Source organism: Vidua macroura, chromosome 9 (genome assembly GCF_024509145.1).
Source record: "Vidua macroura isolate BioBank_ID:100142 chromosome 9, ASM2450914v1, whole genome shotgun sequence".
Lineage (NCBI taxonomy): Eukaryota > Metazoa > Chordata > Aves > Passeriformes > Viduidae > Vidua > Vidua macroura.
In genome coordinates this window covers 14,669,044-14,695,474 of record NC_071579.1, presented here as the reverse complement: position 1 = coordinate 14,695,474, position 26,431 = coordinate 14,669,044, and the positions used below count along the sequence as shown (strand labels likewise).

The 26,431-nt window shown below is 37.3% G+C and overlaps 1 protein-coding gene across 2 annotated transcripts in view; it reads right to left on the bottom strand.

Moving 5' to 3' along the window:
- DPYD (dihydropyrimidine dehydrogenase) overlaps positions 1–26,431 on the bottom strand; it is a 339,310-nt gene that overhangs the window by 270,909 nt on the left and 41,970 nt on the right. For both annotated transcript variants that reach the window (XM_053985511.1, XM_053985512.1), the window contains exon 3: positions 21,318–21,400. In XM_053985511.1, coding sequence (XP_053841486.1) covers positions 21,318–21,400 — 83 coding nt within the window. The remainder of the gene's footprint in view (positions 1–21,317; positions 21,401–26,431) is intronic.

Below are 26,431 nucleotides of genomic sequence, written 5' to 3'. Positions count from 1 at the left end.
CTTTCTGAGCAAGGAAGAGGTTAAAAATCTTGCTTTCTGAAAAACAGAAAATTTTCCACTGAAAAGCTGCCTAGGCTGCCAAGGATGGAGGGATAGTACTCCAGTTGGAACTCATTACAGACAACATAGGAGAGCTGATCCAGCTTTTTATTTACTGTAGAGGCAGAATGACATGAACATCTTTCTATGTAGACCTAGAAAAATATGTTGGCCCTGAAGCCAAGGATCAGAACATTATCAACCCTGCCAAAATGAAATAGGTTATTTGTTTTTTTTAATTTAGTGAGATTTGGCACTGATTTATGTATTTTTCCCTGGAGGAACTATTTATATTCTTCAGAGCACAGATGATAATTGTTAATTTTCAGTGGCCCTGCATAAAGAAATTGTAGGTTTATTACTTTGAAACAAGAAGTCCACAGTTTTCAATCTGGTAAAGAGCCACAATTTCAGTCAAGCCATTTTAAGTCTTTTCCAGAAAGTGGAACTTTCAAGGAAAGCTTTTTCAACTAAGGATATGGCCAAGGTGCTCTCAGTGTCAGCACCTGTGACAAACAGGAAGGGGCATGCAAATTTCACATTAGAAGTTCACCTATCATCAAGTGAAACATTACTAAGGACCTCTCCCATTCTCACATGGTTCATTTTTTTCCCAGGATAAAGTCACAGCGTGAAGCAAAAAGTGGTGCCAGTTGTGAGAACATAAAAACAGGTATCTTATCCTCTGATGCCCTTTCCAGCAACACTCCTGAAAAAAGATTTTACTCACCTTTACACACCACCATTCCAATACCACATCCACTTGTCTGTATTTACAGTGCATACTATAGCTCAGGCTATATTTCCAGTTCAGTTTAAGCTGCCTGTGTGTGACAGGGGTCATGAGAACCTGTCAAAGGACCTTCCCAGGACTCTGCTTACAGACCTGACTTCAGAGGCTTAAACTGACCATGCAGCAGCAGAGTGACTCAGTTATTATGTTGGGTTCGACCCTTTGTAAACTACCACATCCTAATCTGCTTCCCTGGCAACCAGGGCTAGACCTCAGTTCTCAGGCTGCTTCTGCTGAGCACTTTGACCACTCATCAACCACACAGAGATTGAAGAAGAAAATATAAGATCAGTCTGGATAGCTACCACCTTTCCTACAGCTATTCCATAAGCAAAGGAAGAAAGATTACACAGTACAGGACTTGGCTCAGTCCCTCTTCACTAGTAAAGTGCTAGTGGGACACAGAGGGGAACTATTAAAAAGTAACCTGGAGACAAAAAAAAAAAAAAATTAAAAAGGAACTGAAAGAGACAAGGTTAGCTGACTAACACCAAAAAAAAGCCCACTCCTATCTCCCTATTAGGATATCTGAAACTGGTCATCATGGATGAGGGGGAAGAAATCAGTCAAAATAACCACCTGAGATCATCCTCTTACTTGAAAACACGGGAAGAGATCTAAACTTCCTTGCTCTTTTAAAACAACAACTATCTCAACATGCAGCACAGAATTACCATTATTTATCTAGTACAGTAAGAAATGATAAATAAATTACACCAAAAACAATAAAATAATTGACACTACAGATTTTGCAAGAAAATTTTTCTTGAATTTTGCTCTATGGTTTGCCAGAGATTTTTATGCAAGAAGTTGTGGTGGTAGGTCGTAGTAAACTGGACAAGAGTCCATCATATGGTTCAAAATTACACTCTTTAAAAAAAAAACACAACAAAAAACCCACCAAAAACCTCAACAACTTTATTTTATTTACTTCTATTAAAAAACCTGTCAATGCATAACACTTATGCTAAACAGTGTCTGGGTCATCAGGTATACAGAACACAACATTGGATTTTTCTAATGAACTTCTACTTCTGGGTCACTTGTGGCTCCAGCAGAAGCTCCCCACAGTACCACAACTAACCACCCTGATCCCCAAATCCTTCCAAAACTGGGACAATGAGCACCTTTGGTGGCTCTAAACCTTTATGGCTTGCTTCCACAAGGCTGACTCCTAACAAAGCATGCAAGGATTGCACCAGATCTTCCAGAAACTCTTGCTAAGCCCAAACTGTTTCTTTCAAATGTAATTTATACAGGTTAAAGATTACTGCACCTGGGCATCAAATATTGACTTACCTCTTCAATGCACAGAACTGAAAAAACTGAATGGAGGACAGAGAGAAAATTTTTAAACAATCAGATTTTTCAGAGTATTATCACAAAGCCTCACTAATATCCATATTAATTAGTGACCTCCTCATACTGCAATAAATATACTTGTCAGCAAACCACTAGAAAGAGCAACAACCATATGATAAACAGGAGTCTTTCCATGAAGTCAGTCCATTAATTACCACACACTTTTCCACCATTATTCATCACATGGATAATAAATGAGCCATAACATAAGGTTTATTTATCTTGTGATTACTTCCCCCCAGATCATCAGTTGCAGAGGTTTTATGGTACTGCTATATTCCATCAGTGCAAAAGCTGAGCAGATTGTGTTGACCCAACAAAAAAAAAAAAAAAATCCAGAACAAGAAAGAAACAGAACATTGCTTTTTTATCGACAGACTTACAACTATCAAACTACTGAAAAATACCCCAACTATTGCATCTCAAATCTTGATGATACAGTACAGACAGACATTTTAGAAAAGCTCATGGACACAGACAGCTCCTTCAGAATGTTGTTCCTATTTATTCCTTCACAGAAATGGGCTCATCAAGCTGTTCTGTATTTCTGTTCACGCAGTGAAACAAGAACTGAAGAAACAGATTCCTTTTGGAAGCTACTTGCAATTTAAAACAATACTTCAAAATTAATTAAAAACATTCTTTTGCAAAATAATATCTGAAAAGTCATAACTAAAATGAAAGAATGCTTTCTTCAATTTCATTTTTGATATACTACAAAATATAAACTAAGAGTTTAAACTGGGGGGGGGGGGGAAATCAGAGGGTATCATTCCGTTACAATTATTTGCCAATGAAAGTTTCACTAAACTCTGAAAAAAGAAAAAAAACTTGCCCATCATTGCAATTTTGTCCTTCAGGGAAATTTATCTTGCTCTCCATTTTTATAATAGTGAGTTATCTTACACATATAGATTTTCTCTTGGACGATTATGGACTTATTTAATCAAGTTTCATTTGTTCATTCTTTACACGCAATAGTAGTTGTGATGTTTTTCTAAATGGCACATCTCAAAAATATTCTTTCTTTAATATTTAAACATCAAAAGCTCTTGAATTCTCAGCAATTTTGAAAATCCGGTCATTAGCCACTTATCTAGAATAAAAATCTTGAAAGCTTCTTACGGTGATCCATCCAAACATAATTGCAAGCTGCACATCCAAGGTCTCTGTAGGAATTTTTTTAAATCTCAGCCTATGGGTAGAAAAAGAAAACCAAAACTACCTCACAGACCTTACCTTTCTAAAAACACGTAAGCTGCCCTGCAGCCCCCAAAGCATGCTTACTTCCTTCTGGTTCTAAGCAAGCACTACAAGGAGAACCTGTGCCAGCTTCCCCACAGCCTGACCTGGTCTTCTGCCGTCACCAACCCTCAGCAGCTGGTTTGTTTTAACCAGGGTCCAATGTCCAGGGCCAAGGATACATTCCATCTTATATACTGGAAACAGCATCCTAATCTTGCGCCACAATTTCTTTTTCCTACTTGTCAATAAGAATAAATGTAATCAAACATCTCTTCACCTATCCCTTTTACCAAATTAAAATGGCAGCAAAGAAACCTGAAAATATCCCATAATAGAAGTAACTAATTCAAAGCTCCCTTTTTGAAGGAAGGTTCCAACTCTCATTCTGTAAATAATGAAAGAATAACAGTGTGGTTATTATTTTATTAAATTATCACGTATTTGCAGATCTGATTCCAGGTGATAATGGACAGACTGCAATGGATTTTAGTTTTTAGTCTCTTAAGTATTGCTTTTCTCTTTTTCATCTTTCTTTTTTGTGAAGATATAACCATATTTAGCTTTTAATTCAAAGCAGAGCTCTAGTTTATAGCACATAAAGATGTCTCTGAAGCACAAAATACTGAATCAGAGAAAGGAATGCACATCCCATCCTACAGTGGTGACATGAGTTATTTGCATAGTTGCCACAAAAGTAATAATTACACTGTAACTCAATAGGAACAATGGTAATTTCACAGTAGCTCATGTTGTTGTTATCACCCTATATCCTGATAACTGTGAAATTAATTTGTGGCACCACTGTATGTGTCAGCTTTAAGCTGTTCCCTAGGTAACATTACGCTACCATAGAGAAGGAATGCTTGGCAGTAAAATGGGTAGCAGCAGATTGATTATACCAAAAGAATCTTCCCCCTACATACAAATAACTTGGCAATCAGAGATGATGATGAGAAAAAATCCTCCCCACTGATTTTTTTTTTCCTTATTTTTTTAATATAAAAATAAATAAAGAGTTAAAGGTATTAACTGATTGTTATCCATCCACTGGAAGAAAAGTAAAATAAAATGAGCAAACTACCAGACAATGCTTAGTGCCACTGACCCATTGTTCCCACTGCAGCCAAGATGCGGTAAAAAAAAGCTGAAAGTTTCCTTTCCCTTCTTGTAGTAATTTCCAATGTTAACCATCAAACTGTAATTTTAAATATAAAAGCAAATAAAGCACTAAGGAATATTTAAGACAGCAACAACAGTGTAGGTTATGCTTTCAGAAATAATCCACACTTCATCTGAGTGGTACAGTCCTTTCACCTCCGAACACTCAAAATTATTTTGCACTACTCCTGTCAAAAAGGAGTTCCACACTAAATAAAAAAAAGACAACACTGCCACACAATGCACAGAAATAATTATAAATTTACTGGTGAAAATTCAGTGCCACAATAATTGAAGGTCTGGAAAACATTAAATTATGAAATTTAACAAGGGAATTAATGAGTGATTCATATCAATAAACAAAATACCAAGTTTTAACTTTCCAGTCATTCTGCTTTGTATAGCAGTAGGTATGAGGCTTTGGATTAAAGAAAGATGCTATTTATTTTCATAGAACTTAAATTTCATCTCTTATTTCTAATTCGGGCCTGCTTGTAGCATTCAAAATGCATACTGTAATGACTTGTTCTCTCACTGTATGCTTGTTTGTCTGCAAGGAAATAGGTGAAAAAAAAATCACAGCATGTTGCATATACTGACTCAGTGGTTCAGCTGGAGTTTTGTTCCTGAAAAAGCAGCACCATCTCAGTGTCAGCACTAGTCATCAAAGCAAAGCAAGGTGTTGAACAGATACTCTGATCGAGGATATCCAGGGACAAGCATGTTTTGTCACTCTGTGGTTTTGATCTTTATCTTTGACTGATCCTCTTTTTGTGATTGCTGTCCCCAAAACCCCTGACAGGTAATGTTCAAACGTGGGGAAGGGGAGTGGTTTGGTTTTGGTTTGTTTTTTTTTTTGTTTTTTTTTTTTTTTTACAATCCTAAATAGAGCTTTCAAAGCTATGAAAGCAGCTGTAAGAGCCTAAAACCAGCTTGGACAATCCCAAATGTGTATTCTTCATCAAATATTGGCACTTACTATGCCAAATTATGTCATTACTGAGAGGAAAATTTTGACCACCCCATACTTAATTATTCATCAGAAAGGCACTCTGATCATTATCACTATTGACCCAGGAATTCATCCTATATCCTTTGCCAAATCAGAATGTACCCTCGTCCACTCAACACACTCTTCTTTCACTCCCCACTGCGTGAGGCAATCCTCATGCACAAGGACCCTTAAATGCTGACAACACACACAACACACATTTGTAGGCAGCAAGCTCACCATATTAACTGCATGGAGAATCTGTTGGTGCTCTTGATGCTAGTAGGAATTACTATGGGATATCAGTAGTGATTAATCCCCAATTTCAGTCCTATCAATAATTGTCTGCAGTTTGCTTTGCTGGACCTGTGCAAGTCTTGATGCTCAGCTAGCTCAGTAGTCTTTTTTTTTTCCCAAACCTGATATTATTTCTGCCTGCAGGGGCATGGGCCAAGGCTGATGGTTGGCTGATTAACCCCTGCGCATCTCCTCTGTTCCTTATTTTCTTTTATACACTTTTCACATATCAGTGTTGAAACTACTCCCACCAGCTGGAACAAACACACTCTCTGGAACAACGAATACTGCCAATGACAATGAACCTTCCACTTGCTGGATCAATGCTGCCAAGGGCATTCAGAAATGCTTCAAGAGAGGTATATGTATGTATGCTAAAGACCTTAGGAAAGCTTTAAACACTAGTAGTAACTACTATCTTTATTGTATGCCCAAACTTACTACCACAGAGAAAATGTCTGTGAGCAAGAGGTGTCAGATACCCCTCTAATAATACTGACTGAAAAATGAGCAGTGGGTATTAAAAAAAAAAAAAAAAATGTGAGATGGAGGAATTTTACTTTTATAATCATAAAATCAAACCAGGTGCAATACAGCTGGTATTTTTACCTCTGATAGCATTTAATAGCCTGTTTGGAACTAACTGATGTACTCTGAGCTCTCTGTGGTCTACAAAAACAAAACCCAATACTGTTTTTAGTATGCACTGACACCCTCTGTTCCAAGACTGCTAGTGAGGCTAAAGATTAACTCCTTAAGTGTGAACTATTTGCTAATGCTCCATAAGCGGTGGCTGCTCCTCACCACATTTGAAGCATGAAAAGATATACCACGAAGCTGTTTATAAAGCCACTGCCATGGTATTTTAAATGTATATACTTTGCTGAGGACTGTTCAAAGCTGTAAAGAATATCAATGTATCTTTAAGACAGTCGCAGTGGGTTGACACCACAGTGCAACAGTGATATTTACTGACTTGGGGAATGGCTTTAAAGCAATGTAAAAACTAGTGAAGAATAAGACCAACTGCAAAAATTCTGATTCCTATCCAACCTCCAGGTCTCTACAGCAAAATGACTACCAAAAAAGATGCCTCGGCAGTTCTGGTTTCTCGCAGCTGCCAAATGGCTGATACATTATTACTTTCCACACTTCAAAAAGAAAGGAGACATTCTGTTGCTATCATGCATATATTTTCAGTTAAGATTTTTGTTTTAGATATATTCTTCCTCAAAAAATAGGACATTTTTGGAGGAACAATGTACATAATTTGAACTAATTAATGGAGTGCTTCTTTCTGATTTCAGAAGATAGAGCAGGATTTTTAAAAAAGGCTGTACATGCTCTCTAACCAGACAGAAATTGCATATGATTACTAAAACTACAATGCTGTAAATGCAGCACCTACAGAGAAACTTTTTCAAATATCTCTAGAATACCAAAATTAAAATCTAAAATCCTTGCAATGAAATGACATCAAATACATTTCACAAGACAATTGTCGCATATATTCAGTGAGAGTTATTAGCTGGCACACAAGTCTTGGAATAATTTCCATTGCACTTCCATCCAACTGTAAGCTTGACGCATTACCTTGGAAGAATGCCACATTTCCCGCTGTGCTAAACTTACTGAAACAAATAGGAAAGCAGCATTGCTGTGTTACATCCCTGCTTTACTATTGTGTAATTGGACCACACTACAGGAACAGTACTTTATATTAAAAACATTGAGTTACCATTATCAACTTGTGGCTTCGTGTTCCCAGCACAAAAGCAATGAATTCTTGTTTTACATCAAGAATTAAATGAGTTGATAGAAGAGAAAATATTAAGAGAAGTTGCATTTCAAAGCTCTGCTTTTATTTTTAGTTTTAAAACACAATAAATTTTATGTATTATGACATTGTTATACTAGCAGGAGAAAGAGTAGTTAGCACTGCCAATAGCAAGAAGATTACTCAGACCTTTCCAAATTAGAGGTAAAGTCTTCATTCACCCAATGTACCCAAATAGAATAAAGGAATAAAACGTGATCATAGAAGCAGGGAGTTTTACACTTACTGAAACAGATCTATTTCAACTAAGAAAAAGGGGGAAAAAATCATTCTGTATAGCCTCTACTCGTTAAATGCCTTCCTGTAGTATAAAAGGAAAATCAGGAATTTCATCTGCAATTGGGTGAAGAATGGGTCTCTCTCCTCTGAGGTGATAACCAGCCTTTCCCTATGATTCTGCCTAGGATTTGTGCCTAGAATGGCTACATCACTAATTGCAGAAGAACCTTGAAAATTACTGTCTATGAGCAGTGTGGCCCTAAAGCAGAGCGTTTCTACAAAAAAACAGCAGGCATTAAACGTGACATAACCCTTCCTGAAAAGTGCTTATTTCAGCTTACTTCTTTACTTCTAACCTAGTCCTGTAGGCTTAGCAACTGCCACGGACATGATGCGTGCAGCCGCAGCCTCCGCGTCCCAGCTCCCTGTGCCAGCCGTGCCAGGGACAGCATGGAAGCACTCAGCTGCCTCGAGGGGAGCATCCCCACCCCGCCGCCCTCGCACAGCTGGTACCGGCATCCGGGAGGTGACACCGAGCACCTTACAGGCAGGCCATGACTGAACGTGTGACTCCACACAGGAGCCATTTGTGCTCGTCTAACTACCCAGAGAGAGGCCATGCCACATGCTGCTAATTGTGCAGCTCCACCCCAGCGCAGGCTGAAAGATGCACTCAAGAAACATCTTCTCTTCAGGCAAATGCAGCCACATGGCCAGCGGTTCTCAGCCACGCTGCCACAGCTCTCTTTAGTGGAACACACTCAGTGGAGCCAGAATCTCTTTTAAATATATAACCATTGCTGTTAAAGTATTTTTAAACAGCTCTGTATAGTTCTTTAATTACAAGAAGAACAATTCCCACCCCAATTAAATATTTAATCTAAGAACCCACAAGGGAATATCCTTCAGGACAGAAGAGGGTTAACAGCACCAGCAGTTGCCATGCAAGCAAATTTGCAATGGAGACTGAGGGGCGGATACTGTGAGGCACAGCCCAACATGTAACAGCCAGCCATGAGCCAAGCAAGCCACTGTAGCTCCCTGGGAACAGAAACTGTTCTGCACGTGCTCAAGTGCATCCTCTCTTCATTAGAAAAACACAGACAAGCAAGAAGAGGCACTAGGAAAGCCACTTTTTGCTCAATCAGGAAGATATATCAGATCCAATAAAGAGAAAAATTATTTTATAAAATTTTTTTTCTATTTTAAAACACTCCTCAGAGAGTGTCTTCTTGTCTTTTTGGTAATACTGTCAGATATCAAGTTTAAAATATTTTTCTTCATTTGACACATTAACAATTACAAAGGAAATGCTTGGTTAATACTAATTAATGACCACAAATGTGGAAAAATCTTCAATAGTCTAAATAGCAGCAAGAAAAGTATTTGTGGCATTAATCAGTAGCATTAAACACTACTATTTGATAGGAGTAATAAAAGTAATAGTCTTTATAAAGATAGCAGCCATAACGACTTTATTAAATTTAAAAAGTACTATATATAGTAATAGTAATCCCTAATTTTTAATGTGGCAATAGTAGAAATATTAAATACTATTAAAAATAGGACTTTAAAAAGTAGTCCTTCTATTTTACAACAACTTATTTGTTTTAAAAGATTATTGTATTGTAATGGTATCAGATTATAAATCAAGTCTTTTGTAAGTATTCTGATGGAAATCACATTATAATTATTTCCATTACATTCTGTTCCATATACACATCAACAATTAAAATTCATTTGAATGGGTGCAATTCTACAGTGATATTTAGAACAGTTCAGGATTTATTTTACAGAAGAGACCATTTTTTTTCTTCAAAAAAAAAAAAAAACCAACAAAACAACCAACAAACCACAAAAACCACAAATCACCTTAATTTTTGGTATTGAACCAAACCAAAACTAAATGCTGAACAACCTAAATACATGCAAATTGAAGCCTTCTGCAAATGCCTGCTGCACAAAGAACCTTCTCACTACCAATACTGTGTGCACCTTACAAAGCACACCCTACATAAGCAGTCCTGGGCATTCAAGATGGCAGGAGACATTACTCGAGAATAGTTTGTTCCTTTATTCTCTACTACAACTCTTATGATTGTCTCACTCTGTAAGCAGCTTCTTTGTACAAATTGTTGCCTGAGATCCTAACCTTCCTCAGTCCTAGAGATGCTTCAAGATTTAGTAGCCTTGCCTTAGGCACTAGCAGTGAAAGCCTCTGGATGGTGTCCTGAAAAATCTAAAGTGGTCTAGGGTTTAAATGGCTGCCCATCAACTTTTCAACAGCAAGCTCCAATGAAACGAATTCCTACATAAAGTATCTTTATTCTGAAGAAATAAGGATGGGAAACTGTTTCTGTTAAATTTTGTATTCAATTGGTTAAATGTATGGTACTGATTCCAGCATATCTTAACTGTCTCACTGAAAAAAGTCCAATACACTTTACAGTCTTACTTTCAACAAACAGGTTGATTCCATTAGAACATTACATTTAGATAATCTTTTCTTGGTCTCCCAAACAGCCTCAAGTAAATAAACAGGATTTAAATTCAGAAGTCTACAGGGGAAGGACAGATTAATTTTGATGGAAGGTAAATATCTTAGGGCACAGCTGGACCCACAGTTTAATCTCTGAAACACCCTCACCCCAACATACAAAACACTTCTCGGAAAATGGATGTTTGCTCTTACATCCAAAAACTGCAACAGCCAGGATAATATAAAGCTAGAACTCTTGAGAGGCAGCAAAAAATGTAAGTAGCAGTATCTAATAATAGTCATTATAACCAAGGGGTTCTAAACACATGTCATGGTTTAACCCCAGCCAACAACTAAGCCTCACCAAGCTACTCATTCACATCCTCCTGATGGAATAAGGAAGAGAATCAGAATGGTAAAAGTGAAACCTCATGGGTTGAGATAAAATCAGTTTAGTAGGTAAAGCAAAAGCTGCACATGCAAGCAAAGCAAAACCAGGAACACACTCACTATGTTACATTGGCAGTCTAGGGTCTTGGGAAGAGACAAAAGACCGTAACTCTGAACATCTACCCCACCCTCCTTCTTCCCATACCTCCATACCTGTCTGGGATATCCCTTGGGTCAGTTGGGGTCAGCTGGCCTGGCTGTGTCCCCTCCCAACTCCTTCTGCACTCCCAGCCTCCTTGCTGAGGGGTAGGGTGAGGAACAGGAAAGGCTTTGACTCTGTGCAAGTGCTGCTCAGCAACAGCTAAAACATCCCTGTGTTATCAACATTGTTTTAAGCACAAATCCAAAACACAGCCCCAGAGCAGCTACCCACCCAAATCAGCACACCACCATAAGCAGATTACCTGGCAACAATGAACACACAATGGAAGGACACACTACCTAATAATGCACTTTTCAATGAAGATTGTATTTTTTCCTCAAACTTTTAGCTTTGCTTTGTATCCTGAACTCTGAAGAGAATGTACTCAAAGACACCCATTGCAACAGAAAGTCCAGGGACAACACAAAGGAGGAAAAAAAGATTACACTTTTTCAGGCTTTTGAGAACTACAGTAAATGTCTGAAAATAAATAAGTGCAGATATATGTAAAACAGCATTTGTAAAGACAGACTGGTTTCTGACTGTAGGAAATGGCCTTTGTTAAATACATGTGGAATGTGGTACTCTCAGTAGGCTGGCTATAGATGAAACTAATGACTTCTAAATAAAACAGCATGAGCTTCAACATCTTCCACTAAAACATCTGACTTCTTTGCCAAAGCTGCAACACAGCCAGTTTCTGTATACATCCCCAACTTTCACTATGGTTTAAAATGATAAAATGCAACCTTCTACCTAAACCGTCCAAAGCCCTGCAACATAAAACCAAGCATCAATAATCTACAAAAAGCCATGGCTCATAGAAAAACCACCAGAAAATTTTTTTCACTCATATCTGTACTTTTTTTTAAAATTTATGTTTCATGAACCAAAACCTTTTTGAAGTGTATAGGCTGCATTGTCTCTCTGGCAATCCAAAACACATTTTCCTGAATGCTTGTGGTCGCAAAGAACACATTTCAGAAATATTTTCAAACTTTGCATTTAAAAAAAAACAGAGGGAAACCAATTCTGTAGTGCAATTTTCTACTCTGTTTGCACGAGTGGCTGTTAGTCACTGAAAAGTACGATGCTGCACCCCCTGCACACCACCTTTGGAGTCTTTGTGGTAAGCCATCTGCCACAGTGATTTTCAAAATCTCTTTCACCACCAACATCAGACAACATCTCCTGCAGTTTGCTAAAAACCAAATTTTGACTATTATCCAATTCTTTTCTTTAAATCATAAAACTAAATTGTTCAAAACCAAAACCAGGCTCTCCTCAGCAGAAGTGGCACAAAATAGGTGTTTTTTAAATCTCCCCTCTGAAATATTTCTTGGGAATACTACACACAAATACAGAAACAATGTATTTACCATACTCAGAACAGACTCAAAGCATATTTTGGTCACAGTAATACATATAAAAGAGCATATGAGAAACATACAAGATTTTATCAAAGATGTTCATGTCAGATGTTTCCTAAAGCATATTTCAGTACATCAATAAAAGTAGCAATTATAATGCAGTTTCCAAATCTGTAAATATTATTTATTTTGCTCACAATGCTTTTGTTCTATATCCATGTACAGGTTATATACACTACAAGGCATAATTCATACCGCTGATGTAAAGTAACTGCAAATCTACATTTCCGATTGGAATAGCAAAAAAAAAAAATCAATATCCTTTCATATTTGCCATTCAGAAACATCATCAGTGGAAGTTGTATTCATCAGTTTATCTTGGCTAGGTGACTAAAGGAACATTCAAAGGAAAGCAATCTAGCTTATCTTGATCTCCTCCCCTGTAACATCTAAATAAACCAGCCTATCACTGGACCAAAAAAATTATATAACTCATAAATTAAAAATAAGAAATTAAATACAATACTTTGAACAAGGGATGTGCAGCAATCAGCTGACAACTTGGAAATTCATTTCAGTTTTAAAATTTGTGGTGAAAGTATTATGAAGCTGATATTCAACAGAACAGTCTATCACAATCAAGCCCAAAACAAGGTACTTTATAATTTTCTTGATTTATACTTGAAAAATATATATAAGGCAATGCCATTACATTCTTTAGCACAGAAGTTAAGCATTATCACTAGTTTCACAAATTTTTCAGTGAGTGACACCTGAAAAAAATGGTCTTAACACGTATCAGAACCTTCTTTTTCTTTTTAATTGCAAAATTAAATATGAAGTTAATTCTCCATAGAAATGACAAAGACAATGCAAGTTCTAATAATTATCACAAAAATAATTACATTAATGTCATGGGTTCCTATATATGCTTGGTGTTACAACTCTGCAGCATCTGTCTATAGACAGAAATTATTCCATCGTGGCCAGATCTGAGCAATTAATCCTAGGCTCTCAAAGGGTGGCTAGTGGGTGAGTCAGAAGTTAGTTAGCCAACAAAGAGCATGGTAAAATTGCATGGGCACAGCTTAACAGTGCCTTGTTAATGCCACTAAACAGCTTCTAGCACATAAGCAGCTTGGTTAGTCATAGCTATCCTCATCCAGGGCAGCCTTGCACTGCGAAGGCATATGGCTAATGCTTCGTCAGTTCAAGTGATGTTGGCAATCTGTTTGATCTGTAATATAAACTAAGAATGATAGTGAAGTTCTGATTTCAAAATGGCACTCAAAATTAAACTCATATTAGCCACATGGGTTTTCATAATGGAAGTACTATTAAAAGTTCTCAAGTGCTTTAACATTCTGCATGCATTTCTATGCAATACCAAACACGACTAGAAACGAGCATTTTGCAGCATCTCCTCATCTCCATAGGCTATTAATAATATGGTAAATTTATAAAATTGTGAAGATGCATATATAGAAAATAAATTCCAATGGGAGCAAGTTAAACATTCCTTAAACTCCACAGCTGTATGGTATTTTTTTGTTTGTTTGTTTTTTTGTTTGGTTTTTTTTTTTTTTTTTTGGGTGTTTTTTTTCTTTTGGTTGGTTTTTTGTTTTCACTCTGAAAACACCTCTGCAGCTAATTTTTTTAGGGAATATCTCTTAGCCAAATGTAGTCTAAATAAGGCTCTAAATCAATAATCCGGTCAGTAGCTTACATAATTAATATGTCCTCTGTGGTAAAGGGTGTTTGTTTCCTGGTGCTGAGATAGGTATATCAGGGGAACATGAGCTGGTTACCCAAGATGCAAAGTGTTGTTGCAGTTTGGAAGCAGCATAACATTTTTGTTAAATACATAAGAAGCAGTCACTTGTTTTTCCCCAAAAAGTATGCCCTAAGCAGAATTCAAGTGATTGCACTGGAGAAAAATGTAAACATAGAAGAAGGTAGAAGAGAAACTTGGACTTACTCCCTCAGTACCAAATAAACACATTAACACAAGTCTAGTGGCTACTTTCATAGCACCATTAAGTTTGGAAGACATCCCTGAGATCATTGACCAAACACCACCTTGTCAACTAAACCACAGCACTAAGTGCCACCTCCAGTTGTTTCTTAAAACACTTCCAGGGACGGTGACTCCACCACCTCCCTGAGCAGCCTGTTCCAATGCTTGACAACCCTTTCAGTGAAAAAATTCCTCCTGATGTCCAGCCTGAACCTTCCCTGGCACAGCTTGAGGCCATGCCCTCTGTCTGCCTGGGAGAAGAGGCCAACCCCATCTTGCTAAACCCTCCTTGCGGGCAGTTGTAGAGAATGGTAAATGCTCCCCTGAGCCTCCTCCTCTCCAGACCAAGCCCAGCTCCCTCAGCCGCTCCTCACAGGAGTCGCTCTCCAGCCCCTTCCCCAGCTCCGCTGCCCTTCCCCGGCCTGGCTCCAGCCCCTCAGTGTCTCCCCTGAGGTGATGGGCCCACAGCTGGGCACAGCTCTCGAGGTGTGGCCTCACCAGTGCCGAGTACAGGGGCACAATCACTGCCCTGCTCCTGCTGGCCACACTATTCCTGATACAGGCCACGATGCCCCTGGCCTTCTTGGCCACCTGGGCACACGCTGGGTCACGTTCAGCTGCTGTCAACCAGCACTCTCAGGCTTTTTCCCACTGGGCAGCTTTCCAAACACTCTTCCCCAGCCAGAGGCACTGCAGGGGTTGTTGTGACCCAAGTGCAGGATCCAGCACTCGACAACATTGAACCTTACTCCATTGGCGTCAGCTCATCAATCCAGCCTGACCAGATCCCTTCTGCAGAGCCTTCCTGTTCTCCAGCAGATCAATGCTCCCATCTAACCTGGGAGTCTTTTGCAAATTTACTGGGGGAGCACTTTATCCCCTTGACCAGACCATCTATAAAGATAATAAAGTGGACCAGGCCCAGTTTTAATTTACTGGCCCCTGGGGGACCCCACTGGGGACCAGCTGCCTGCTGGATGCAGCAGCATTCCCCAACGCTCTGGGCCCAGCTGTCCAGCCAGTTCTTAACCCAGCAAAGGGTGCACCTGTCCAAGCCATGGGCTGCCAGCTTCGCCAGGAGAATGCTGTGAAGTATTGAAGGCTTTACTGACATACAGAACTTTGGAATACTGGAATTCACTTCAAAGGCTTCCACCTCCCCAGAAGGATTTCTTTGAACAATCTCTGGGACCTGGATCGGGTAACTCAGAAGCCTTTACTGCTCTTAATTCACCTTCCCTTTCAATTTACCTGAGATTGGTCCTATCTCTCAGAACAGTTTAAGAACAATACAGGAAAGAAAAAACACATTTAACATGACATTTTCATTGTCCTTATCCCTTATACTTCATGTCTGTGTTTCTCTAAGTTTAGAGCTCTATGATGCTTTTTTAATATTGGAAAACCGAGTTGCATGACTCAGAACCCAAATATGAACCCACATTTGCCAGATCTCAGGCCAGAGCCCTAACAAATTGGTTACTACATGTTTTGTAGTTTGCACTGCAGACCTGTTTTGTTTATGTGTTTAAATTTCCAGCTTTTACTTTGCAAACTAATGAATACTTGAGAAACCTTGGAACTTCTTACACTGCAATTTTCTTGGGTTTTGCCCAGTCATAGAAACTATTTGTCAAATACATCTGAGAGTCTAGACCATATTAAAAGAAGCCTGATTATTACTAACCCCAGCTTGCACAGTTGTCAAGACAACAGTGAATATCATCATTAACAGAAACTGTTTCTAGCAAACTGGAAATCACAGTTGAAGCTTCACTCCCTTGTTCATATTATCTAAAACCATATGCAAATATATGAATGCAAAAGAAAATTCTAAATGAACTTTGGTATCTTTTATACTGATTTAAACAGATAAGCAAACTTTCCCATTTCGAAGTACGAATAATTATGTTTCAATTTTCCTTTAATAACAAGAAGACTACACAAAAATACTCAGCTTTAATTTTGACTTGCAAAGCTTTCACACATACTCAGTGTTCACAAGACAGACCATCTCCATATCCACCTACGAGTAGGACCCATTTACGTATTACCTCACCAGCCTTGCTGATTGCTCACTGCCGTAACCCACCATGGTGGCTTACCAACTCACTTGGTAAGTAAGCAATTGCAACACTAGATTCGGAAAAAGTTTGGCTTGAAATGCTATGGCTTCATTTGTCTGACACCAGGCTCATAAATGTACACTAGACACAGGTCTAAAACATATAGTAACATATATACAGTGTTCAAAAGCACTCTACCACCTACTGATTGGTGACACTCCAAAGGGTTTGGCTGCTGTTGACAGGCTGGAGGAACAGGCCTACAGAAACCACATTAAAAAACATACAAACAAAAACCAACCAACCAAGCAAACCAACCCACCATGAAATCCTGCCCCTGGGGAGGAACAACCCCAGGCACCAGTACAGGCTGCAAACAACCAGCTGGAAATCAGCTTTGCGGGAAAGACCCTGGGGGTCCTGAAGGACAAGATGAACCATGAGACACTCCTTGCAGCAAAGGCCAGCAGCACCTGGGGCTGTGTCAGGTACAGCATTACTTGCAGGTTGAGAGTGGAGATTCTCCTCTGCTGCCCAGTACTGCTCTGGAGCACTGTGTCCTGTGCGGGGTCGGCCAGGCCAAGGGAACAGGGATGTACAGGAGGGAGCCCAGCAAAGGGGCACTGGGTGACTAAGGGACTGGAGTGTCTGTTGTACAGGGAGAGGCTGACAGACATGGGGACACGCAGAGCAGAGCAGAGAAGGCTCAGGGAGGAATCTTATCCAAATGTATAAATATCTGATGGAAGGAAATAAAGACAACAGAGCCAGATTGTTCTTAGCAGTCCTCAGCAAGAGGGCAAGAAACAACAGGCACAAGCTGCAGTGGAATTCTGTTAAAAAAAAAGCGAGGGGGGGGGTATTGGCAGCTTTTTTTTTTTAGGTTGTTTTTTGGGGTTTTTTTAGGTTTTTTTTTTTAGTTTTGCTGTTGTTTAATGTGAGGATGTTTGCCTAGAGAGTCTGTGAAACATCTATCCTGGAAGATACAAAAAAACTTTGTTGGACACAGCCCTGAGCAACCTGCTCTACTTGACCCTGCTCTAAGCTGGAAAGATGGTCCAGATCAATGATCTCCAAAGAAGAGAATGCACAAAACAAGCCACATCAATGTGGGAAGAAAATATTTTTTGTGCAATTAATAAAAGATTTTTTAAAAAAAATAAGTAGTCTTGTAGTCTTGTATTTCATCTTTATCTGTCTTTTTTTTAAATTTCATTCTTGGGTGTGTTTTATAATGTACATAAAATATTAGTATAGTGGCAATACATGTATAAACATACCAATATGGGGGATGCATGCTCAAAAATTATTTGCTGTTATGCAATCAATAAAATGCAGAAACCACACGTTTAGATCATCTTCAATCTCCCAATTTCATCAATTCTGATTATCTCTCTTGATGATAACAATGTACGCAGAATGAACAGATTCAGCAGGAAAAAGAATTCCTGCCAGCTGATGTCTGCTGATTTTTGAAATTTGTCCTTTTTAAACCCAGTAACTCACTAAACCTTATCTTAGTAATTTATTAATATCTAATTTGATATTAATAACTGAGTTGGATTTCTGCCACACTTCTCCTAAAAGTTACTTTATAATTGGAGGGTGCAGGGGTATCATTATTGTTTGCTTAATTTTAAGACTCCTCAAGGCTACTCTACCCTACTTTCCCAGAAGAATGCTTACTGTAGCAGTCCACATTCTGGTTTCACCACCTATGAAAAGACTACCAGTGTCAGCACCCAGCTACACCACTTCCTGCTCCTCAAATACTTATCCCCTCATAGCAGAAAAACCAGTCTAAAAGCTCCTTTAAAATTCTAGATGAAGCTTTACTGATGATTTGGATCCAGATTTTTCTCAGTGATTATATATTAAAAACATATTGAGCTTTGTTTAATGAAATAGCAGTGCTCTTACTTATGCAACCTGGCATTATAGGTATATATCTATATTTTTCTGCCAAGTTACTACATAAAATACCCAATTAATTTATCATATACACATTCAAGGTAAGCAAGCAATAGTCTGTCCCTTTATAAGCTCCAATTCAAAAAACTAATGGTTTTTTATTGTTTACTTCAGCTTTGCAGCTGCATTAAAATATAGTAATAAATAAAACATTTGGAGTACATTAACAAAATAAGCAAAACATTAACTGAATTGAATGCTTTATGGATTTTATGTGCAATCACAAGTAAATCAAATTCTTAGAATACCACTCTTTATATACTGAATAATGGCAAACTACTATCAGCTCATTATCTCATTCAAAATCTAAAATAAGTGTAAAGTAGAAGTAGAGAAAGTTCATAGGCTTTGTGATAATTTCAAAACCCTTCAGAAAGTTTATTTTGCATATATCTATATACATAAACAAGAAAGATAATTTTCATGTAGTCCTCAATTTGAATACTGAAGAGCTGGAAACAGAACAAGACCCTTCTTGGATATTAGTATTTGTTTATGCAGAGCACAGTGATACTCGTAGACTAGAAGTGTATGAAACCCATATTAAATTGGCCATTTTTCTCAAAGATGAAGTTAAAATGGAAGGTCTCGTTCCAAACAGGAGCACTGGGAAAAAGTGTTCATTGTCTTTCTCATCTGGCAGACCAGTAGTACCACTCTGGGAAATCAGAGAGGATTTGGGCAGACTGCCCACTCAACTTAAGGCTCATCTGAGATCCACATATATCCACTTAGCTATCCAACTAGGATTTTTTTGTTGCTGTTGCTTTCATGCCCACATGATTTTAGTGTTTTTGTGCAATGTGCAACCCTCTCCACAAGCTTCCCTTACCCAAAGGAGGCAGGTACCTCAAAATACTGAGGTCAGCAAATCTATGTCCTCCCATGCCTGGTCCAATGTCCACTCTTGTCATGGAAAGGAAAAGTGAACTTGAATCTATAAAAATGTACCATTTGAATTACATATGTACAGATAATCCTGGGATCCAAACAGAAAAATGCAGCCACCCAGTAGATGAGGTGACTATACAGCAGTTGAAAAAACCATACAACCTAAAACAAGTGTCTTCTACACATAGTTAAAAATATATGTACACCTACATGCAGATACCTTTCTAAATTAACATTGTGCACCTTTCATGTGCCACTCGAGTATGTTACAAAAACACACAACAGTATAAATTTGGTAAGTCAGGTATTTTCTTTTATCTCAAAATAAAAAAGCAACTAAGGAAACAACCAACCATATAATACTGACTGCAATTAAGAGAATTCCAGCACTGCGCAATATCTGTCACTCTTCCCAATCTAGAACTATTTCTCAGAATGGCTTGTACACTAGCAGAAATGGCCAGGATACAAATTTATGAGATAGTAAAGTGCTTTTGCACAGCAAAGAATCACAAGAATCTTCTAAACAGGCTTTGTAACAGAAACATGACCTTTGAAATGCCAAAGCTCCCCCTGCTATTCAATGTTGATCACGGAAGAGCTGTCAGCTCCCAAGTTTTTAAAATATTATCTCTGCTGAGTCATGTATTGCAAAACGTCACAAACCTGAACACTGTTACAGGACAGCAGCAACTTGAAATCCAATTTGCTAGAAATACTAAAGGTAGCTTTTTCATTTGCCAAAAATTCCCCTAATCTTTACTTTAAATCACTTTCCATTTACTGACACTACATGCAAGATTTTTGTACACACATGACTGACCACACTGGGAGAAAACCCTAAACCTATGAAGCAACACAAGCATAAAGCAAAAATCACTATTAGGTGAATGCCATTATTTTTACAGTTATTTGCAGCATTGGTGGTTGAAATGTTCAGAATACTTGTAGGTAAGAATACCTTTTCAAACAGTCAGTGTACATGAGATGAGCATCGTGAAGGTATGTCATGCAAATCAAGTCATTCACACACATCCATAAATTTAAATGGATAACAGACACAGTCAAAGCAAATAGGTGTATTTATTTTTTCAAGTAGATTCTTAGGGGGATTGTTTTTTTTACTTTTTACTGTACTGCTTCAAGTGTAAGAAGTTACCCTGATATCAAGCAAATGAGATGAAGCACTATGTTTGCATCATTACATTTTACTATCCAATTTCAAAACCTTTAAAAGTGAAGCATATATAATTTTCTGATTCACAGATAATACTATAAATAACATCTTCCTGATTATTCAGTGAGTTACTTTAGAAAAGCTGTCTTCAATTCTACCACCTTTCTGCATAGTAATCACTCTCTTTTCCAGGCACTATATCTGGCAGGACTTTGGGGTCCTCTACCAGATACTCTGCAGTGCAAATAAAGATGGCAGAAAATTCATCTTCTGACTAATTTTCACCTCCTCTAATAAGTATTAAGTGCAACAATATGATGATATTAAACAAAATATACATCTCTACAACACACAGGACCAGACAGATTCTTACGTTCCAATATCAAAAGCAAAATCACATAGTTTTGGTGATAAAATCAGAGTATACACAAACTACATACATAAAAATCAAATTCAATTTAAAGCAAATACAGGTTTGTTCAAACACCATTGTACAATTGCTTTAACACTTACAGAATTTAGATGAACAATATTTTCATTCACTCACAGTTTAGTATAAATATAAAGCAAGGCACCCCTTAAGCATTTTAAATAACAAATTAAACATTTACATTTTTTACTGTGCAGTCAGGCTTAACATTTATGCAGCTTCAAAACCAAAGTACAGCCTCAAGGGAAGCCTCTCCACTGACAAATTAATACCTTAGAGAATAGAGCTGAATGGTGGCAATGAACTCATTTGTTCCCCCAATAATGAAGAATGACTCTTTCTTTACCACATCTGTGACTGTTGCTATGGTGACCCAGACTTACCTCATTGCTTCTCGAAGTGCTCCTCGCTCACTAAGAGTCGTGTGCTTGATGTCATCAAAATTATTTTCCAGTTTCTCACAGTTCTGCAACAAATGGACATATCCATGTGAGGCTCTTAAACAGTTCATTGTACATGTATTAACAGTATTCAGCACCACGCAAACAAAACTGATTTATATTATGTTACCTCAAATTATGCATTCTGTTTTAATTACATGGGAGTCATTAAAAAGACATTGAGAACTCAGAATTAAAGTAAACATGAATCTTATTATATGGTTGTCATGGAAATCATCTTATAAATTTTCCATAACAAAATTTATAGAATTTTTACTTTATATTCTTTAATTTTTTTTTCATTTATCTCTGTGTGCTACCACTTTTCATTTATCTCTACAATGCTACTATAGCACACAGACAGGAGAACAGAAACCTAAATTAGCATTTTTATTATTATTATTATTATAAAAGTTATAAATTTTGTCCCAATAAAACAGGTAGTGTTGTTGGAACAAACCAGTCATATTTAATTCCTAATTAATTTTTAAAACATAACAGAAATTGAAAAGCCTAATTGTTTACAGACACCTCAACCACAATGTTTCTTCCAGATTAGAGCTCACCAATATTTCTAAAAGTAATATGAAACCAACAAGTTTGTCACAATGAATGAAGAAAAACTTTGATGTATTCTGTAAATGATTACTAAATGTGTGACTGGTTCCATTACTTCAGAGTACTGATGCTTCTCTTCTGCTGCCACAAAGACAGTAAAATTGATTCAGAAAATGCTGGGAAGTGCAGTAATTTGTGTCTGTACAAAGTGAGTCTGAAATGCCAGCGAACAAGAATTCTCTAATCATCTGCATCTTCCATAGGATTTTTATATTCTCCTGAGGCTTCATCAATACAGGAGGCTTTTAGGTTATCCCTGTTCTCCACAACAACTTTCTCCAATACCAAAAGTTACCTCTGGGAGGCATAATTTTGCCATATGGGTTTAAAAGAAACAAGTTGTAAGCAAAACAGTTCCTATTGCTAACATCCTCGAAGGCAGGATTGCCAGGCTCTATATGTAGCCATAATTTTAAAGAAATTATGGGCGCTATTATTTGGTCGTATTGCTTTCACAGTATTTAATAAGTGAATTAATTTTAAGACCACATCTTAAAACTAGTTATAATAAAGACAATAAGAGTTATCTATTGGTTTTTTCCTTATTTGCATTGATTCTTTATTTTTATAATTACATTCAATCTGAGGCTATAAAAGCATTACTGAAAAGGAAATTATTAGATTCTTATAAATGACCTAGCAAGATATTTTTGCTTGTCCAATTAAGATTTAAACTATCATTATTTTTAGGTAAGATTATAGATCTTTAAATAAAAAGTTTTAATGCTTTAACAATACATTTCTGAGCAGAAAAATTAACAGAGCTACACATATTTGGCTGTTTTGACATCTTTTTTCTCCTTTGTAAAAACTACACATGTTACAGTAAGTCTTGTCCCACAGTTAAAGTGATTTATTTGTTTGTTTATATTACAATCAGTTGTCCTTTGAATAGCAAAATTATACTCGAAGAGTCTAAGGGATTGCAAAAGAAATATAGAAGCTGTATAATGAAGTATTCCATTAATCAGATCAGCATACAGTGACCTTCAGCTTCAAGCACATACAGGCAGGTTAGTAATTTAAAATATAGAAAAGAAATCCAAATCAACAATAATAATTAATAAAGGATTCTTGATTCATCAATACTAAGAAGCAAGTACCTGTGCAAGCAAAATTAAACCTCCCATCCTCCAGGAAAATAGAAGCCAGAGGAAACATAATTTGGAATACTGCTCCAAGAGCCTTTGTTTTACCAGTCCTGTGTCACCAGCACCCCATGATAGGTTCAAAAAATCTGAGCATCACACAATTCATTCTTGACCTTGTGATGTAAAGCATGTAAAAATAACAGACTATCCAAAGCACACAGATTTTTATCCAGCACAACTAACTCATCTCAAGATTGTACAAGTTAAAATAATTGGTCCTGTCCATACAGAAAATGCTGAAATAAGGTCAGTTGCTATTTGTCTATATAGACCATACCATGTTAATTGGCTGAAGGACAACAAAGGTGGCCCATATATAAAGAAAATGCTGTGATCATTTAGCCTTACACACAAAATACTCCATCTCAACTATACACCCAATATAAAAATGACCAGAAAACCCAGAAAAAAAAAAAAAAAAAAAAAGTTACAGACTCAAAGAATAGATTAATAGATGCTGTACCAATTCACTTGGCAAGAAGATGAACTTACTTCTACCATTTCTGAGAATTGTTTCTGACAGTATCTTTCTCAGCTACTTTCAGCCAAATAGCTCTCATGTAATGTACAGCAGTTGGAGAGCAAATCACAGAGTCATTAGAAGAAAATAAGCTAAAAACTGAGCCAGAAGCAAACTCGTGAAGGAGAATGACCTCATAGGACCATGTCATCAGTTACTGCATTTGTACTGAACAGGAGAGTAAGCAACTGATGATCATACCCACTGTTTTTCCACTCATGCAAGCATGCTTGATCATCTCAGAGGAAGGAGAAAAGGGTGTCTGAAATATAAGCATAGCTACAGGTGCATAGATGGCAGTTCATGTGTCTGAGTGTCAGCTCACATGCAATATTGTAGATCATCTGAAAGGATATCAGTTTCTGAGAAAGACTTGAAATGAAACTGTAAGCATGACAATACTCCGAAGAATATGTCTGGAAAATGAGGAAACTTCAGTAGACCATGACCAGGGTGAGTTTTACATTCTGAAGTATTAAATCAGTAGCAAAAACTGAGCTCATTCTATTATCGATGCTACCAAATAATTCATATGGATAAGCATATTGCATATGCATATTGCATAGTGTATTTTGGCCCATAATAAGTCACAATACATTTAAGTCTAATGAGCAATTCAAGTCCAAGGTGTTTCATTTTGAGCAGCAGCTAAAGTTAAAAAATCAAAATGCAAGCAACGAAAAAATTGCTTTTGGTGGCTCACTGCCAAGTGATTTTTTGTGGGTATAGATATATTCTAGAAGTTTTAACTCTCTGATTCAATAATTATACAGCAGTCTATATGTTATTGCTGTTGGAAGATCTATAGTTCTGCACGATACAAATTAAATATCACCCTTGAGAAGTCTGGGAGGAAGAAAAAGAACAGAGTTGCAAATAGGGACATGGTCATCATAAGTCAAAACACCATTACATAAAAAAGCCACGCAAGTCTAAATACTGCTTCTTATAGGATTCTAGGATAAATACTTGGAATTCTTTTAGTGTACAAAAAAGCAAGAGCAGGAAGCAAGTATTTATATTTTATCTATAAATAAATGGCTTATTTATCATATGAGATCTTAAGCTTCATGACAACTAGTTAAAAATGGAGATGTGGACTGGATATTCATAACTATCTGTGACATGACACACAGCAGATTGGTAAAATGTATAACCATAAATGAGAAAGATGAAAAATGAGTATATGAAGATGAGGAAGAAGGAAGATTAATGAACAAGTTGAAAAGCCTTTCCTCTCATAACCATGAAAATATGACTTTTCCCTGCTACAATTTATTTCTGTTAATAAAATAAACTGCAAGCTTTGGGAGCAAAGACTATGTGCTCACAATTCTGTATTTTCAGTTATTTTAAGTGACAAGTCCAAAGTACTCTGACACTGGTTGAAGAAACCATCTAGCTCAAGTAAAAACAGAAATAAAGAAACCCTCAAGTTTTAAATAAAAACCTAGTATCGATATTCTGGTAAAAGTGAAGTCCCACTTTTTAAAACCCATCTCTCAACATTCATCAGCTTAGCTTTCGTGCCTATGTTTTTGCCCTGGATGAAAAAGGCCTCTTTGTTGATTTATTGGAAAGGGAGTTATTCATTTGTCCCCTTGAGTCAAGTGAACTTGGCAGAAGTAGCTCAGAAATCAACAGCAGTCTATTGCCTGGTGTCCAGGCAATACCACTGAGGATGTCCCTAAATGACAAAAGCACTGCTGCCTCTGCTCTGCCACAACAGGAGTAAGAGTCAGTCTTGGAAGACCATAACTCAAACTTGCCCATTCTGTGATATAGTAGGGATAAATATGACCCCACTCCCATTGAAATCAACCATAAATCTTCCAAGCATCAAAACAAGAGTGGAATCACACTAAGCCATATCCTGCTACTTTACATCTACCCTGAAATACTTCACAGAAGACTTTCAAAATTACAGATAATTTCTCTATGCACATTTTGAGATAGTTGAGAAAAAAAAATCTTTTGTACTGACAACAGTGTAAGACCTATTCTAAGGTAGCCTGCACTACTGAAGTTGAGTAGATCTCTTATCCTTGTTGATACACTGCCAAATTAAAAGCCCTACTTGAAATACCATCTCTCTTCTGTGAAAGAGGTTTTTAAGGTTAGTACTACGATTGCTGAATTCTCAGAATTCATTGCTTCTGCATGGTTTTAGAACATTTTCTTAGAAAGTTTGAGTAAATCTCACACTTTTAATGTCAAACTTCCTGAGTATTAAACATAAGGAATGTACAGCAATTGAAAGATAGAAGAGCTCTCACCTATTCAGTTCAAATTTACTATTACTACTAATGTTGAAACAAATCCATTTTTCCCATTTTCTTCTTTATAATCCATGAGAAAGGTTCCAAGAGTATGCTGTGCCAGTTTCTTACTGTTTAAGCAGACAAATTTAATTTATTAATTTATTAAGTGTATTTGTACCTAGATTTCTGAGTCCTTAAAATGAGACAACCCAGTCCAAATTCTGAAGGATTCACTAGCTCACTCTGATATTTTAACTCATTATGTTCAAGGAGGTAGGTTCCAACAACAGATTACCAAAACTATTGAGGACCTACAAAATCTACTGTAAATATCTACATCCAGGACAGATTCAGCAGAAAGATTCTCAAATTTTGGTCCAAAAAGTCCTTAAAACTTCCAATTCCACACATGCTACAAGGGTGACCACATCAGCTAGCTCTTTTGAAAATGCTGGCCATACTGTACAAGTGATCTCCTTTAACAAAATAGTAACAAAAAAGCTGACT